The sequence below is a fragment of the Ochotona princeps genome, chromosome 10 (genome assembly GCF_030435755.1).
Source record: "Ochotona princeps isolate mOchPri1 chromosome 10, mOchPri1.hap1, whole genome shotgun sequence".
NCBI classification, from domain to species: Eukaryota; Metazoa; Chordata; class Mammalia; order Lagomorpha; family Ochotonidae; genus Ochotona; species Ochotona princeps.
The window spans coordinates 17350039-17367473 of record NC_080841.1 but is presented as its reverse complement, the minus strand read 5'-3'; the positions used below and the strand labels follow the sequence as shown (position 1 = coordinate 17367473).

The window sequence follows — 17435 nt, the reverse complement described above, 5'->3', positions numbered from 1 at the left end:
GACGTGCCTAAGGTCTTGTAGCTAGAGAGTGACAGAAGACGACCCCCCATGTCTGACAGTCATGTATCCTGCAGTTTCAAGGACAAAGGAGTCCCAAGTAACAAAATCTTGCCAAGGTCAAGGGAAAGCAAATGATGCAGCCAGGAAAGCTGAAATGAAAGAGAGCCAGGGATCAGCGAGTGAGTCACGTGTCCCTGGCTGGCCGCCGTGCCTATGGGAGAGTGGCCCTTTAAGAACCCAGGTGTGGGTCATGCCCCGAGCAGAGTTTCAGTTTTGGCAGCAGCATCCAGTGCCCAGCTGGTAGCTTCCAGAGACACCGGGGTTCCGGGCTGGGCAGCAGGCTGTGCCCCCGAAACCAACAAGCAGGAGAGAAAGAGGTGGCTGAACGTAAGTGTGGCTGTTCGGGACTCCCTGGGCAGAGGCTAGCCGGGGAGGGTCCAGGATGGCAGCTCGAGAAAGCCCCTCTATTCACAGCTCACAGCCTCCCAGAGAGTGAGGTAAGGGGAACAGGACAGGTGGGCCGGGGACCGCGTGTGCTGGGGAACACAGGTGCGTATGCTGCAGAATGAGTTATGGGTGCATGTGCAAGCAGCATCCTGCCCTGCCAGGCGTGCATGGCTCACCCACAGCCAAGATGCACAGCAACTTGCTAAGCTCAGGTTCTGCGTTACCTAACTTCTCCACAGGTTATGAGCTGTGAGTCCTTCAGCAAGTTACCTAGCCTCTCTGGGCCTTCGTTTTTCAATCTGTAAAATGGAAATATAGATCATATCTCTCGCTCAGGGCCAATGTTTGTTTGACGAGAAAACGGGTGTGAAATGACTCCCCAGGGTCTGAGTAGCCGGAGTTTGTTCTTTTTCTATTCCGTTCAGTTACTCAGGACTCACTGGCCAGACACTGGCTGGACAATGGGCAGCAAGTGCTGACGCGGAACAACTCTCCCGTGTGACACTTTCCATTCCCCTGCAGCCTTCTGGGGGAGACCAGGATCAGCCCCTTTTCCTGGGCTTCTAACATAGAGCCTGTGCAGCCCTCTCTAAGTTCCACACAGTGTGGCACCAGCTGATGCCAGACATCTGAGACTCTTTCTATCACTCTGCTCTTGCTGTGAGCCCAGTGGGAAAAATGAAGCCTTTGCAGGCTAACTGAGTCGGGGCCCAGCCACGATCCAGCCCGGGCTGCTGCCTCAAGTCCTCAGACTCCTCCTGGCCTTGTAGTCCCCTCACTCTGAGCCTGTACTGACAGCATCCCAAGCCAGCACGGCTGGTACAATGGCAAGTCAAACTCCAATCCCAATCCTAGTTTCCTTTGTTCATCTGCTACCTATGTCTGGGGTCATGTGAGCTGCTCACTTTACATGCCACAGCCCTTGCTCCACCTTCTTCTTCACTGAGGGTCTGACATTTTTTTAGCATCTGCAGGGGCTGTGCTGGTTGGGTAGAAGAGAATTGTTCTCTGGTGTCTAGCAGTTGGAGGGAGGTGTGGGATGTTCTGCCCAGAGCCGTACCTGCAGCTGTTCATCCTTCTCCCTGCACCTGGATGCGGCGGTGTTCAGAGATGCCAGCCAGGAACCAGGAGAGTGGTGTGCTCTGTGCTCATTGCCTGCTTTTTTGCATTGCTGAGTCTTGGCAGATTTGGCTTAAAAGAAGTGAAATTGCCTTTGGCATCCATTTAGGAAATCCACTTGGCCCTGGCCTTCACGGCTTCATCCCATTCCCTTCCAAAACATACCTGGGAGGTAGGCAGAGAGGGGATTTCAATTCCAGTTTACAGCTGAGGAAATGGAGACTCTAGGAGTTAATACAAGCGGCCTGAGTTCGCCTAGGCCAAGTAACCGACATTTTGGTATGACTATTTTGATACGGTCTTCAGGACATTAGGATAGGCCCTCATAGACAAACTATCTCATTAAAAAACTATTACAGGTTCAACATTTCTTTTTTAAAAAATATTTATTTGTTTTAATTGGAAAGTCAGATATGCAGAAAGAGGGAGAGACAGAAAGATCTTCCGTCCACTGGTTCATTCCCCAAGTGGCCACAACAGTCAGAGCTGAGCTGATCTGAAGCCAGTTGCCTCTTCCTGGTCTCCCATGTGGGTGCATGGTCTCAAGACCCTGGACTGTCCTTCAGCTGCTTTCCCAGGCCACAAGCATGAAACTGGATGGGAAGCAGAGCCGCCAGGACACGAACCTGCGCCCATATGGGATCCTGGCACACACAAGGCAAGGACTTCAGCCACTAGGCTACTGCGCTGAGTCCAAGGTTGTGCATTTCTAACCTAAAAATCCAAAGTGCTCCAAAATGCAACATTTATATGCTTCAATTTAGCAGGGCCACAAGGGAAAAATTCCATCCTTGACTTCATACGATAGATCACGGTCAAAATGCAGGTGCACCAAAAATGTCATAGAAAACTATTTCCAGTTTCTGTGTATAAGGTATGTGTGAGGCATGAACGAATTTTGGGTTTACTCCTAGGTGCCACCGTTAGGGTATTGTATCACAAATATGCAAATATTCTAAATTAACAAAAATCCAAAATACACCTGTCCCAAGCGTTTTGACTAAGAGGTGTTCGTTTGCGTTACATGGTGCTCAGCGGAGCTTCATGCATATCTTTACACACTCTCTGGTGGGCTGGGCTGGACACCCAGCGCTGTCAGCACTGAAACATTACAGAGTAAAAAGAAGTTTTGATATCAATACACTTTTGATCATTTGAATTTATTTATTTGAAAGGCACAGAGACAAAGAGAGAAGAGGAGAGCTGGTTTGCTTCCCCAGAGCGTGCAGCAGTGAGGGCTAGGCCAGGCCGAAGCCAAGAGCCAGAATCTCTGCTTGGATCTCCCCTGTGGGCAGCAGGGACCCACCCACTTGAGCCATCAGCTGCTGACCCCAAGGTGTGCATTAGCAGGAAGCTGGAGGAAGTGGCACACTCTGCTCTGGCGTATGAGGGTCCCCAGAGGCACCTGCTTAGGGGGAGTCCATGTGACATTCCAGACACATGACGGGTGCTAAATAGGCAGCAGCTGGTATTATCCAGAAGGAAATTTCCCTGTTGGCACCTACCCCCAAGTCTAGATATCTTCCCAGGAACTTCCTTTCCTGGGAAAGGTGGAGACAGAAAGTAAACTAACCCTCTCCTCTCAGATGAAACATCCTGTCCTTTCCTCTTCTGACTGTTCCTTGTCAACAGTGAGACCCTCAAGGTGTGGCATAGGGACAAAGAGCCTGTGCCCTGGATCCAGAGCGCTCCAACTATGAAATCTTGGGCGATCTTCTTACCTTTCTGTGCCTCCATGGTCTCATCTGTGAAATGGGCTTGACCATTTTATCCCACCTCTTAGGATGGCTATGAGAAATTAATGAGCTCATGCATGCAAAACCCTTGGAAAGACCTTAATTTGTGTTCTCCTAACCTAGCCCATGGTGTGACCCTTCTCTCTCAGTCACGTGAGCCCAATTCAGAGAGTTCACTTTGAGACTTGCAAGAAGGCCCAGCACACAGGTTTGCATTCTCCTCGTACGCGCTGGCAGGACACAAGAGAAAACTGTTGTTCTTTGGGGGGGATTTAGCATGTACCTGTCATGTCACGCAATGAAGGGCTTCACCTGGCTATTTCTTTTCATTCTTCTAGTGATGCTCTGGGCCAGGGACAATGATCTCAAAAATAACAGTCGCCAAGTTAGAGAGCAGAGGGCCAGGCCGAGGAGTCCATGCTTCGTGCCACACTCAGCCAAACATGCATCTGCTGTGAGAGCTGGGGGCCTGGACCCTCCAGCCCTGTCCTGTGTGGAGTCATCATCTTTCCCTAGCAGATGAACTCGCCTTGTAACCCGAGGCAGAGCAGCACATGGGGCCTGGATTCTCCTTAATTCCTGAGGCAACTGTGTCCAAGCTCACTCTCATCTGGCTCTTGGTGCCTCTACCCATGAGAGATGAGAATGAGACACCCAGATGGACTCTAGGGAACTAGGGAAGGAGCTGCTCAGTTCAGACTGCTGGGATCCGCTGCCCCAGCCAGCAATCCCCACACCTCAAAAATGCCAAGTTCACATCCATAGCAGGCCAGAAACAGCCAGCAGGGGTTCAAACACCACTAGTGCATGTTCACTGTCCACTCTGAAGTCCCAGAGCTGTGAGAATCCCAGCCAATGCTCTCTTAGGACTTCACAGGCTAAAATTCTAGAATGGCTGCGGACAGCCAGGTGGGCCACGTGGCCCACCTGAAGGTTGGAGGGGACTGGGTCCAGGAGATCCTCTCAGCAGGGATGAAGGAGCCACTAGCTGTAGCTTTGGGGAAAGAAGAGCTTCTTATGCATGAGTGCGAGCACTCTCCCCTGAGCAGGCCCTGCCCTGGGCCCTGCAGGGTGACCTCCATCACATGTGTCCTTCCAGCTGTACGTGCCTGATGCTCTCATCTCTGGCTCAAGACTGTGCAAAGGTAATGAGTGCAGATGCATATCCTCCATCTCCGTGGACACAACCAGCCACCTAAATGTGACACAGAATGAGAGGAATCCTGGCCCACAGGCTGAGAAGTCAGAAAGCCTGGCAGCTGACCCTGTGTCCCAGTGAAGTCACTTCACTAGCTCAGGAAGGGCTTACACCCACAGCTCAGCCCACTGGCAGACCCACTCTTGGCTCACAGAAACCTCAAGAAGCCTGCTCATCTGCAGGTGAGGACAGGGATGAGAAACAGGGACAGCTGAAGCTAGAAGGTTGGGCTCCTCACAGCACATGGCACATTGTCCCCTGACCCCTGACCGCTTCCAGGCCCAGCACAAATGCCAGCTAAAGAGCCCCAGGACTCTGCCCTGAGCCTGTCCTAGTTGTTGCAGGACAGGCCTTCCCCTGCCCAGCCCAGGAGTATTCCCCATTGTGGCCCGCAGGACGCTTAGGTGCTCCCCCGAGCACATCCCCAGCAGGGCTAACTCTGGCATCTACTTGAGACCTTGCTTCAGGATGTTTCCCCTCAGCCTGGTGTGCAAACGAGACCCAGGAGGTCTCAGCAGCCACCTGACATGCTCACCTCCCCCCACACACCTCCCCTTTTCTCTTCCAAGAACTGAAAAACAGAACACCTTTATCTCCACCAGGAACTAAAAGGGTTCCTTGCTGGGAAATTCCCCTGCAGAAAAGAAATAACCAAGATAAACAACTCTATTGCCTTTGGCTCAGAGCAGAGAGGGAGCCTCTGGGAGCTGGAGGGAACAGGGCCAAGGCGGGAGGGAGATAGGGCCTGGGTTCCCTCCTGCCCGCAGCTACATTATCTTTATGGGCAGCCCATTGCTGCCTATGGCTTATAATCTTTGGTTTCTCCTTTAACACTCTTTTGTCAAGTCCATTCCAAAGGTTGAAGTCCATCAAGTGGGGACTCTTGCTTGTGATCTGGGGTTTGAGGGCGCCTAAAGTCAGGGCAGTGCCCTGGGACCTTCAACCCTCCCCTTCCTGGGCTATGTCCATGGTAGATACAAAGTCCACCAGGGCTGCCCTTGCTGAAGGCTCTTATCTGATTCTACATCTAAGCCTACCAGGACTTCTCAGGCAGATGACCAAGATCATAACAGCTGAGTTTTCAATCCTCACCTCATAACTGAGTCATTGAGAAACCCTGGACCTATCATTCAGCATCTCAAGATGTCAGTTTTCTTACCCATAAGCTTCTGGGATTCTATCTGCTCATCTGATTTCAAGGGAAGCTATAGTTCAAATGAAATCAAGCCCCATGGTTGTTCTCTGGTAAGCAATGGAGGCTCTCCCGGTGGCCAGAATAAGCATAGAGATAAGTATCCTGCTGTATTTGCGACATGACACTGAGCAGTGACGAGGCTAAGAATGAGGACCCTGAGGTCAGACAAAGCTGGCTTCAAGTACCCCCTCTAACTCCATTCACACACTCTTAACCTCTATGTGGCCTTGAGTAAATAGTTAATCTTTAATCTTTCATTTTCTCCATGCAGAAGGTAGATAAGACTACTTCCTTTATGGGGTTGATCAATTTTAAGGAGGTAACACATGTAAAATACTCAGTATGGTGCTAGGAACATGATAAGAGAACCATCGGTAGTTGGTATGACCATTTTAATTATATTTACAATTTTAGTAACTCTTAGACCTTCTCTGTCAGTCTTGCTAACTTCATCTGATGCCAATCCAACATTCACTTCCCAGAGATGTAGGAAAGGCAGCTGCAACAGAATGATTGCAATCAATTTAATGGCAGCAATCAATGTAATCAATCACCCAGAGAGTCATTCCTGAGATTGGGCAGTGTGCCCAGAACTGAGCCTCCTGGACAAGGATGCAGAAAAAAAAAGCCTTGATGTCCCTTTCAATACTAAAGGAACAGGAAGCTTAGTTAATCAAGAAAAACAACATATAACTGTGGAGGAACAATAGATGTTGCAGGATGATGGAACTTGCAGCTGCTTTGAGAAAGGTGGAACCATTTGTTCTTTCAATAGGATTTATACCAATCGCAGGAGATAGAAAGCAAAATGGGAATTGCAGAAACTCAAAGATCAGCTAGCCTTCACAGATCACGGAGCTTCATCTCCTTGTGACGATTGTCTTCCAGAGACTCACCACAGAAGTCAGCCTGGGCAGTCCAGCCCCCTCAGGAGCCACCAGCCATGACACCCCTCTTGTTCACTTGTCTGCTGGCTGTCTTTTCAGGTATGTGTGTTTCCTGGTCTCAGCTCCACAGTGCCAACAACCCCTACCCCTATCTACCCCCTGGCTTCATCCAGCCCCCATCCAAGCAGAATCCAGTTCCCCAGGGCACTGAGATCAGAATCCTGCCCTGGGATGTTCCCACAGCTGTGCTCCCTTGAGGAGTCCCACAGAGATGAGGCAGGAAGGCTGTGTCTTAAAACGAACTGGTGAGCACCAGAGCCAGAGGCAGGAATGGCAATTCCTGGTTTCACGGACAGGGTCAGCTGTGGGGTTTTCTCTATGACTTGCTATGGGATTTGAGGCAATCTGTTATCCTTCATGACTCTCAATATTTGTGTCTAAAAAAAAAAAACTACAAGAAGTGTTTCAGAAATGCATGGAAATGACTGCAAATGTAAATGTATAACATCCTATGAAAGTGATACCATATACACTACACACATACATATACATAGACATAAGGCTTTATATGTATATAAAGTTCGTCACCCAGTCCCTATGAGTTGTCACAAGACCATAATAACAACGAAGCCAGGTTTGCACCCAAATGTGGCAACCACCCAGCGGCAGTTCAGAGTAAGTGGTTCACCAAGGGTACACTTGTTAGGTAACCAATTGCTTCTCCTTAGCCTCAGTTTTCTGGAGCCCTCTAGCAGGCTGTAATGCCGAAGGACCTCAGAAAGCTCTATCTTCTGTTCCCACAGCGGTCACTGCACACAGCTCCATATTTGGTCCTGAGGAGGTGACTGTTTTGGAAGGCAGCCCCGTGTCCATCAAGTGCTTCTACCCAAACTCCTCAGTCAACCGGCACAGCCGGAAGTTCTGGTGCCAGCCAGATAGCACTGGCCGCTGCATGACCCTCATCTCCACCGACTTCATCTCTGAGGCATACAAGGGCAAAGCCAAGCTCACCGACTTCCCAGAGGAGAACTCCTTTGTGGTGGACATTAGTGAAGTCGACCTGGACGACACCGGGAGTTACAAGTGTGGCGTGGGAGTCAACGACCGAGGCCTGGACTTTACTGTGAGCCTGCATGTCAACAAGGGTAAGCAGCCAGTCCTCAGTGCCTCTAGGGGAAAGCTGGGCGGTGAGTGGAGGAAGAGCTTCCAGATAGGGAAGGGTATCCTGGCTCAGGGTCAGAAGTTTCCTCCTTTGCAAGGCAAAAGTTTTTCTTTTAAAATTTTTTTTCAAAACAAAGACTTATTTATGTATTTGAAAGGTAAGGAGTGAGAGATCTTCCTTCCAATGATTCACTCCCCAAATGGCCTCAGCAAGGAGCTGGGTCTCCCAGTGGGTGCAGGGGCTAAGCACTTGGGCCATCCTCTGCTGCTTTCCCAGGCACATTAGTAGGGAGGTGGATCAGAAGTGGAACAGCTGGGACTTGAACTGGCACCTACATTTGATACTAGCACAGCAGGTAGCAGACTTACTAGCCATGCCAAGGCACCAGACCCAGGCAAAGCCTTTTCATGGTAGAACATGGAACCCAGACAGATGAGACATGCCTGGGGCAGTGGGTGAGCCCTGGAAGGTCTTCCAGGCTTACAAAATTCTAGAATTGCACTGAGGCCCTGGCTTAGACAGGCGCCAGGAAGACAACATCTGTTGCCTTGTTGAGACAGGACAGATTGCTAGGGTGCCTTGCACCTTCTACGTCAAGGCCTTGGGTCATCAGCAGGATTCTTTTAAGATGCATTTTTTTAAACCAACACTCCCCACATAAATCAGATTCTCAGCTCTGGACCCATCAGGGTCCTGATGATTGGGTCATTGTACAAGCCTACTAAGAGAAAGAGAAAAGAAGAAAAGCTCATTCTGGTTAGAATTTACAAGGAGAACAAGTTAGACGTCACAGGCAATGAGGAAAGCATTCTTAAGGAAAGAGTTTTGCCCAACTTTTTTCTGTCTGTTTTAACACGTGTTCATTTGAGCACCTCCTGCCCACAGGCACCATGCTGACTATGGCAAGGCAAGCATGTGAAAAAACATCTCGGAGCCCCAGTCCATGGGAACATAAAAGACTCTCTCCCAGGTTAGCTATGCTCAGAGAGGCAGAGATAGGTATCAAGGGATCATGGAGGAGAGAGATTCGTGCAATCTGGGGTAGGCTTCATGAAGAAGACAGCAGTACAGCCAGACCTTGGTAGTGAAGGGAGAGCGAGCTCTTCCCAGCATGCAGATCATGGCCCGCATCTCTAACAAAGGTTAAAGAGGAAAGCATAACAAGGTTTTACATGCACCGGTCTTCCAAAGATATGGCCCCAGAGATCTGACGGAGTGTTTGGGTTCAATGAAGTAGGGATGATCACATAGAAAGAAGATTGGATGCAAAGGGTGTGACCCTGGAAACAGGTGGGATGGGGAACCCAATGAGGCTGTCTGCTCAGGGTCTTCTGGGTTCTTCCACTGGAGCAGTACTCTTTGGGTCTTAATTTCTTGGTGGCCAACTGTTACACAGAGGGGTGGGGGTAGAGGGTTAGAGTCCTTTATAGTTTTGTGGCTGGCTTGGGAGGAAGGGTACTCTAGATTTTGGGACACACCCAAAATCTGCCTTGGATCAGAATGAGGAGTGAGACCTTGCTCCTGAGGCCTCCACTTCTGGGGAACTGTCCTCTGAGCCCCAACAAATACATTCTGAGAGTGCACCAGAGGGGAGAGCAAGTAAGGCATTCCAGCCACAGGCCTGGGGAGAGCAACTAATCTGTGATGCAAGAAAGAGGAATCACAACTTGTTCCCACCTCTCATCCTACAGATCCTGGATCAACTGGTTATACAGCAGACTTGGGTGGAGAAGTGACCATCACCTGCACTTTCACAGAGGAGACTAGGGCGAATAAGAAGACCTTTTACAAGCTGATTGATGGGAAACGCGTAGCAATCATTGATACCGATAAGCAAGTGGCCTTAGATTATATTGGTCGCACAAAGCTGAACATTGAAAGCACCACAGACCTAAAATTCACAGTCATCATCAAAAAGCTGAGGGCCAGCGACTCTGGGATTTATATCTGCCAGAGTGGGTATCAAGAACATGAGATTGAACTGCAAGTGCGCGTTCCGGATCCTGTGCTGCTCTATGGAAATCTGAAGAGCTCGGTGATCTTTGACTGTGCCCTGAGCACAAAGTATAAGCTGCCTGTGTTCCTGTGCCACGTGAAGGATGAGACCACCTGTGAGGTGGTCGTCAACAGCCTGGGAGAGGTAAACCCAGACTTCGAGGGCAGAGTCTGGCTCAAGTCCAGGAGTGAGGGGAACTTCAGCGTGGTGGTCGCAGGCCTGCGGAAGGAGGACTCAGGGGACTACCTGTGCGGATCGAACCCGACAGGTGCACCCGCAGAGGGCAACTGCCCTGTCCAGTATTGGAGACTCTTCGTCAATGAAGGTGAGAAGCCCAGAGCGGGCTGGGAAGGGGTGGGGCAGTCTGGTAGCAGGGCACTGACTCAGCTCCCTGAATCTTATTAGCGGCGTTCACCAGCAAGGTCCTATCCTCCCGCTGATGAGCCTGCTGCATCCGGGAGAGTGAGCAGACTCAGTCTCTGCCTCTGTTCCTGGTTGTTCTCCTTCCCAGTACATCATGTCCCTGCTAAGAAGGAATGAGGAGGGGTGGGAAGGTGGCACAGTAGGTGAAGCTTCAGCTTGGGACACTTGCATCCCACATCAGAGTGGCTGGGCTCAAGTCCTGCCTCCACTTCAAATCCAGCTTCTTGCTAATGAGCTTGGGAGGCAGCTGATGGTGGCCCAAGAACTTGGGTTCCTGCCACCCACATGGAAGGTCCAGGTGGAGTTCTCAACTCCTAACTTTGCTATTGTGGGCATTTGGGGAGTGGACCAACAGAGCAGCAGATGAAGCACTCTCTCTCTCCTCTCTCTGTATGGGTGTATCTCTTCTCTGTTATTCCCACTTTCATACAAACAGATACGTCTTAAAAACAATAACAAAAAGGAAGGAGCAGAGTGAAGGTTGTGACTGGGGCAGGACTTGCAGGGTTCTGTGTCTCCATGCCGTGACTGTCTGTCCGCTGCCCTGGCCCTGAGCAAGGTGGGTGTCCACCAGCCACATTCACATGGGAGAAAGCTGAGCTTGTCCTGCCCTCCCCAGTACTCACTCCCCATCTCTGGGTCCCTTTGCTCAGCAGGAGCTGGCCTGTCTGGATCCACTTTGTCAAGTCTCTGAGGGGTGGGAGTGACATCTGCAGAACCCTGCCCTTCACCTTGGAACACTCCTCACAGAGAGGTGCTCACAAGACCCAATAAAATGGCAGTGCAGTGCACAGCCTCTGTCCTGGCAGCTTCCTGGAGAGGCTCCTGTCATCATTTCCATAGCCGCCCTGGGTCCTGGCCAGACCCCTCTGCTTCTGCGCTCACCGAGGGTTCTCCTGGGACCTCAGTTTAGCTGCTTGCTGAATGACTGTCTTCCATGGTTAGCCTATCTGTGTGACACAACCTGTGTCTTCAGCCCCACCATTCTAAACACACTTTCTTCACTGGGATGCCATGGGCTGGGATGAGCCAAGAGGCAGATAAAAATGTACATAAAGGAAGAGTTTGTAAGAAGCCAAAGGAAAGGGGCTAATACTCTTCTTTGAACTTTTGTTCTGTTTTTGGAATAAAGTGGGTCAGAGTGGGGTAGGAATTCCAGCTAGGTGGGTCAAGCTGCCACCTGCAGTGATGGTATTCCCATACAGCAGGGCTGATTTGAGTCCCAGCTCCTCCACTTTTGATCCAGCTCCCTGTTAATGCATCTAGGAAGACATCAAAAGATGGCCCAAAGGTTTGAGCACTCGCAACCACATGGGAGACTCTGACCGAGCTCCAGGCTTTGGCACAGTCCAGCCCTATTCATTGCATCCCCTAGAGAGTGAAGCCATGGATGGAAGATCTGTTGCTCTCTGTGTCACTCTGCCTGTAAATACATAAAACAAATCCTTAAAAAAAAGTAGGGAGGAGACAACAAGATATCCAGCCAGATTGGCAGTGAGGGTCCCTGGGGTGTGGTCCCTGAGGTTGTGACATCTGGGAGGTCTTGAGGGTGCAGTGAGGGTGCAGTGAGGGACCTCAGCTTCACCTCCCACTGCCTGAGACCCTGGGGAGAAAGGCTGCTGAAGCCCCAAGGCTACGGCATGTGGCTCTCCTCCCACACATCCCCATCTGTGCCTGCAGAGATCCCCAGGACCTCGATCTCCACTGCGGTGAAGGGCGTGCCTGGAGGCTCTGTGACCCTTCTCTGCCCCTACAACAACGAAAATGACCACAAGTACCTGTGTCACTGGGGAAAAGACGGCCAGAGCTGCCAGTCACTGGTGGATAACGATGGGGAGGTAGAGGACGAGTATGAGGGCCGGCTGCGCCTGATCCAAGAGCCAGGCAACGGCATCTTCACGGTCATCTTCGCCAAGCTCACTGAAGAGGACGACGGCTTCTACTGGTGTGCAGCTGAAAACGGGAATCCTTTGTATACCCCGGTGAAGGTTCAGGTTGTGGAAGGTAAGAGCTTAAGAACTGGGACCAGAAAAAAACAAGCCCCAGTGCTGTGCAGCCCGTACCTCCACCCCAGCCATCATCCTCCTGCCTCTCCTACCCCCAATGAGACACCCTCAGGAGACAGCCCCCCAGCCCCGGCCACATGTCCAGACCTGTCCAAGCACCTCCCTCCCCCAGTAACCACGGCTGGCACTTCCTGCTGTCCGGCTTTACTGTTCACAGAATCCTGTGGCACCTCAAGTACCAACTTCTGTTCCTCTGTCTTCCTCCTCCCTATTCCAGGAAACCCAGGCCTCACGGTGGTCAGTGAAAGCCCAGGAGACACTGTCAAGCTCAGCTGCCAGTTCCCCTGCAAGTACAATTCCTACGAGAAGTACTGGTGCAGGTGGAGCAGTCAGGACTGCGAGGCCCTGCCCACCCAGGAGGAAGACGCCAGCGATGATGTTGTGAACTGCCGCCTGATCAGCAAGGTCCTCTCTGTGAACGCGGGTGACGAGGGCTGGTACTGGTGTGGAGTGAAGCAGGACCAAAACTATGGAGAGGTCGTGGCAGTCCGCGTGCCAGTGGAGGCGACGGTGGAGGAGCCGGTGAAGGGTGAGTCCCCGAGGGCGGAGCCTGCACCCCAGAACCCCAGAGGCAGGGCTCTTCCAAAGCTCCCAACAGCTTCTTTCCCAGGGGCAGCTCTGAGGTTTGGCTGTAGGAGCTTGCATGTAAGCCTCTTTGCGAAATATCACGGGACATGCTTTATTCTTCATGCAGCTATTTCTAACAGAGATAACAAGCGAGTTAAGGGCCCACCCTGAAGGTACACCAGGGGGCAGCACTGTCCCATAAAGCCCTGCACTTGGGTCCAAAGCTGTGAAAAATCCTGATCATGGGAGCCCACGCCAGTGAACTGCTGGATCTCCGACAGGGAGCCTTGATATCGATAATGAGATAGATAGCAATGGGGCAGAGGGCACATGTGACACGTAGACCATGCCTATTGTTTCCCAGGTCATCCCAGATCCCAACACCTGGAGGTCTCCCCAACCCTGACCCCAACTTATCCCAGATCCCACCCCAACACCCTGGAGGTCTCCCCCACCCTAACCCCAACTCAGTGCCCAGACCCACAGACCTCAGATGAGAAAGGATAAGGACCAAAGCACAGCCAACCTCCCTCTCTTCTGCCCCAGTGTCCCAGCCTGAGGCCAAAGCAGAGCCCCTTCCTGCTGAAGAGAAGGTGGAGCCCGTCGTCAAGGAGGTGGACAGCAAGGTCCTCGTCAAGGAGGTGGACAGCAAGGTCCTTGCCAAGGAAGTGGACAGCAAGGTCCTTGCCAAGGAAGTGGACAGCAAGGTCCTTGCCAAGGAAGTGGACAGCAAGGTCCTTGCCAAGGAGGTGGACAGCAAAGTCGTCAACAATCAAGTTGTTGCCAACCCCAAACTCCTTGCAGAGGAGGCTGTGGTGGAGAGTGCTGGAGACCCAGCCAGTGGAAGCAGGGCCTCTGTGGAGAGCAGCAGGTGAGTAGTGATGTTGGGGATCCTCACTCACGGAACGCCCCAGACACCAGCAGCTTGAGGATGAGCCTCCAAGGCCAAGAGGAAGAGGCCTGCCTGCCCTGGGACTGGGGCTGCCACCTTGCACCCTTGGGAGGGTTCCACGGTGCCCCCGCCCTCCTCCAATGCCAGGGTGTTCGCACCATCCTGTTCAACCTCCCAGGCCTGGGAGGCAGACCAGACCCAGCCCTTGCCAGCACCCTGCCTGGAAAGGCTTCTCAGAGGGACAGACTAGGGAGCTGCATGAGTGCTCTAGGTGGGTCAGCGAGCCATGGCCCAGCAGACAACATGTTCTGGGCCCCCGGGGTCTCCCTCATGGGGATTAACAAACATCTTCCTTCTTCCAGCTCCCAGGGACAAAGTGGGACCAGCAAAGTGCTGCTCTCCACCCTGGTGCCTCTGGGCCTGGTGCTGGCAGCTGGGGCCATGGCTGTGGCTGTGGCCAGAGCCCGGCACAGGAGGAATGTGGGTGAGTACCCCGGGGGCCCCTGACCCCACAGCATCCTGGCATAGCTGCCCTTCCTCTTCATGGACATAAAAGATTCTGGGAAAGACAATTCCCCTATCCCCCAACACACACACACACACACACACACACACACACACACACACACACACACACACATGCTCACATGGCTCATTCAGCACAGTAGTTCAGATTCAGGATCTGGGCATGTCCCAGGTCCCTGTCCCAGTGTCCCCAATGGCTCAGGACAGGGGCAGGGGTAGCCATCCCCAGAGCTGATTGAGGACAGTGTCAGGTGAATGCACTGGCTGGTCACACTGTGGCTAGTAAGGGTGGAACACCAAGGCATTGTTTGTCATGGAGAGGGTCTGAGAGGAGACTCCACTTTGGGTCCTAGTCAGTGTAGAGTTCCCAGGAACCCAGCTTGTCCAGCTGTCCTGTGGGCCTGCCACCATCGACCTGTAGGCGGCTCGGCCCTGACTCCAGCCCCACGTTTACTACCTGCGTCCTCTCTTTCTCACGGGCAGACCGAGTGTCCATTGGAAGCTACAGGACAGACATCAGCATGTCAGACTTGGCGGGATCCAGGGACTTTGGAGCCATCGACAATCCAGCCGCCTGCCCTGAGGCCCGGGAGACGTCCCTTGAAGGGAAGGATGGTAAGCCCTTCCCCAAGGGATGACCCCAGCCCTCGGGAGAGCCAGAACTGGACCTGGCTCCACATCTGGGGTGGGAAACAGGAGGTAGGTAGAGCCTCACCCTTGCCCTTCTCTGCACACAGAGGTTACGATCACCACCGAGAGCACCGTGGAGATCCAGGAACCCAAGAAAGCCAAGAGGGTGAGGAGGAAGAGGGGGCAGGAGAGGGTGGCAGGCAGGTGTTGGGGAACACACACTGAACCCAAGTGGGGCGGATGGAGTGGAACCCAGGTGGACTCTTGAGGGAGAGCTGGAGGCTCCTTGCCGGGCAGTGCTGCTTAGGCTGGGGCTGAGCAGTGTTTGCAGGCTGCCCACCTGCAGAGGGCAAGTTGACTAGGAGGAGAGGAAGGCAGGTGCATGGAAGAGCTCAAGTTCGGCACAAGGGCGAGATAGACACTAGGTCATCCTGCATTACAGGATCTGTGGCCGCAGGTCACCCAGCCTCCTGATGGCACGCTCAGGACCAGCTTTGGCCTTGGTGTGGGACATATTTGCTTGTGGGGAGGCACCAGACCTTCCTGCCCACTTCAACAAACTCTTGAAACCCCGTCAGAAGCAACCTCTGCCTTTGACTCCATGTTCCCAATCCCCCAGACCCGGCTCAGGGGCCTTAGGGGGAGACATGGAGGATTTTTCTCCTACTTGCCTACTCTCCCTCCAGCAGCCCCAGAACTGGGAGCACACAAGGAGTTTGTCCTAGAATCGGCTGCCTCTCCAGCCTAATGATGCTGAAATGCAGCCTCCTTGGGCCAACAGAGAAGGAAAGCCATGGCCACCCTCACCCCCAGCCCCAGGCATCATGACCTTGCCCGTGGCTTGTGCAGGCCTGGCTTCCGGGGACAGGCCCAGGCAGCAGAGATGGTTCCACTCCACCGTGTCAGAAGGAGGTAGTGAGACAGGGGCAGATATTTTTAGCGGTTGCAACTTTCCATTTCTCAAAATTAGTCCCCGTTTGGTGAGCAAGAGCACTGGAATGAGGGCTGTGGGTCACGCAAGCTGGGGTTGCCTGGGCCAGAACCCCAAATTCATATCCCTGAGCGCTGCTCACTCTTCCCCGGTTGTCTCCTCAGTCATCCAAGGAGGAAGCTGACATGGCCTACTCTGCCTTCCTGCTCCAGTCCAGCGCCATGGCGACCGAGCACCAGGACGACCCCACAGAGCCCTAGGCACCTCCAGCTGCCGCCCCCTCCACCTGCAACAATCCCCTTCAGAATCACGTTGATCCTTGGGGTCCCCAGCGCCGTGATGGGGGCTCGACTGCCTGCACTCCCTGCACCCGCACCACCTAAGCTTCCCTACCTGTCCCCAGAAGTGTGCTGGCCCCTCCTCAGCAGCATCAGCACTTGGTTCACTGTTTTGTTGGGGTCTGGAGTGTGAGGAGTTTCCAATTACAGCGTATTCCTCCAAGGTCTTGGCAGAAAGGAAGGGAGGACTTCCAAAGGAAGACAGGTCAAGCAGAGAGGCCACCCAGTGCAGCAAGGGGAGGCGTTGCCAGCCTCTCTTTGCCCACGATGGGTGCTCAGGGCCACTTTCCCGCCTCCTCCTCCCTTACTGCTTCCCCTCCTCATTCTTTCCTTCAGTGGAAAGTCACAGGTGGGGGTGCTGACCAGGATCCAGGCAACATCTGGACGGGGGCGGGGAAGGGCCACACACCTGCTCACAGACTTTCTGTAGACCTTGCAAATGGTGACTGAAGGCTCACAACCCCCCACAGGGAAAGGGGATCCCTCTGTTTCTTTCACTCTTGTGGTCCTAAGATGTCTTGGGTTTGAAGTGTTCCAGGTGGAAGGAAGGAAAGACAGCGCTTGCCAGTGCCAGGGAGGGGCGTATCCCCAAACGGCTAAAGTTGAAGGTCATTGTCCCCCTGAGCTCTGTACTTTCACCAGCACCTATGGTCTGATCCTTGCTAACAAATCAGAAACACGATTTAATCATTAAAGATTGATTGCCACCCAGTAGGCTCAGCTGCCTTTGGCTCTTGCATCCGTCGTTTCCCAGACAACAGCCTTTTTGGAAACTTCTGCTCTGGCCCCAATTTTTAAGCACCTCAGGATGTGTCTCTACACCAAACCTCTCCCACCTCCAAGGCTGACCCAAGTCGAGGTGGGGAGTACCTAAAAATAAGACCAAGATTCTGTGCAACATAAGACTCACCCTGTGCCCCACCATACCCAAGACGTCCCTAGCTCCTCGGCACAGGGAACAAGACCATATCCCTTCTCTAGGACACTGAGCAAAGCATCCAGGGATGTTTGTTCTTAAGTTTCACATTTCCTAGGGTCTCTCAAGGCAAGCCCAAGATGCTGCTAATCAAATCTAGGATCATATGAATGTGCCCTTTCCACCGGGAGCTGGTTTTCCAATTGGGAGCTGGTTTGGGAGTAGCTTAGAGCTTGCAAGAACTATTGCTTCTTGGCCTTTTGGCTAAGATCAAGCACAGGGCTTGCAAGAGCTAATCTAAAGTCTCTTTCAGTGCCCAGTAGTTAAATCAAGGATCCTCCCATTTCTAGGTCCCACCCTAAACAATGTCGTGCCCCATAGGGGTGTTCAAACCCTCCCTGGGCAGC

General features: G+C 52.6%; 1 protein-coding gene across 3 annotated transcripts; it reads left to right on the top strand.

Moving 5' to 3' along the window:
• The first annotated feature begins 232 nt into the window (after positions 1-232).
• On the top strand, positions 233-16826 carry PIGR (polymeric immunoglobulin receptor). Of its 3 annotated transcripts, none has more exons than XM_058669109.1 (11): positions 233-387; positions 6584-6681; positions 7386-7727; positions 9436-10065; positions 11844-12758; positions 13343-13437; positions 13546-13667; positions 14051-14172; positions 14697-14828; positions 14951-15009; positions 15939-16826. In XM_058669109.1, exons 2-11 carry the CDS (start codon positions 6639-6641, stop codon positions 16032-16034), a joined length of 2556 nt encoding a protein of 851 aa, XP_058525092.1. In that variant the 5' UTR covers positions 233-387; positions 6584-6638; the 3' UTR covers positions 16035-16826. The 3 variants fall into 3 exon arrangements, with proteins under 3 accessions (XP_058525092.1, XP_058525091.1, XP_058525090.1); XM_058669108.1 differs by having other exon boundaries at positions 13343-13449; positions 13531-13667; XM_058669107.1 differs by having other exon boundaries at positions 13343-13667.
• Positions 16827-17435: the final 609 nt, after the last annotated feature.

Bases quoted from the DNA above. Each gene is read 5' to 3' on its own strand.
- PIGR (XM_058669107.1), top strand. From the start codon at position 6,639: ATGACACCCCTCTTGTTCACTTGTCTGCTGGCTGTCTTTTCAG. The intron at 6,682-7,385 runs GTATGTGTGTTT...CTGTTCCCACAG, and splicing joins TCTGCTGGCTGTCTTTTCAG to CGGTCACTGCACACAGCTCC. The intron at 10,066-11,843 runs GTGAGAAGCCCA...CTGTGCCTGCAG, and splicing joins GAGACTCTTCGTCAATGAAG to AGATCCCCAGGACCTCGATC.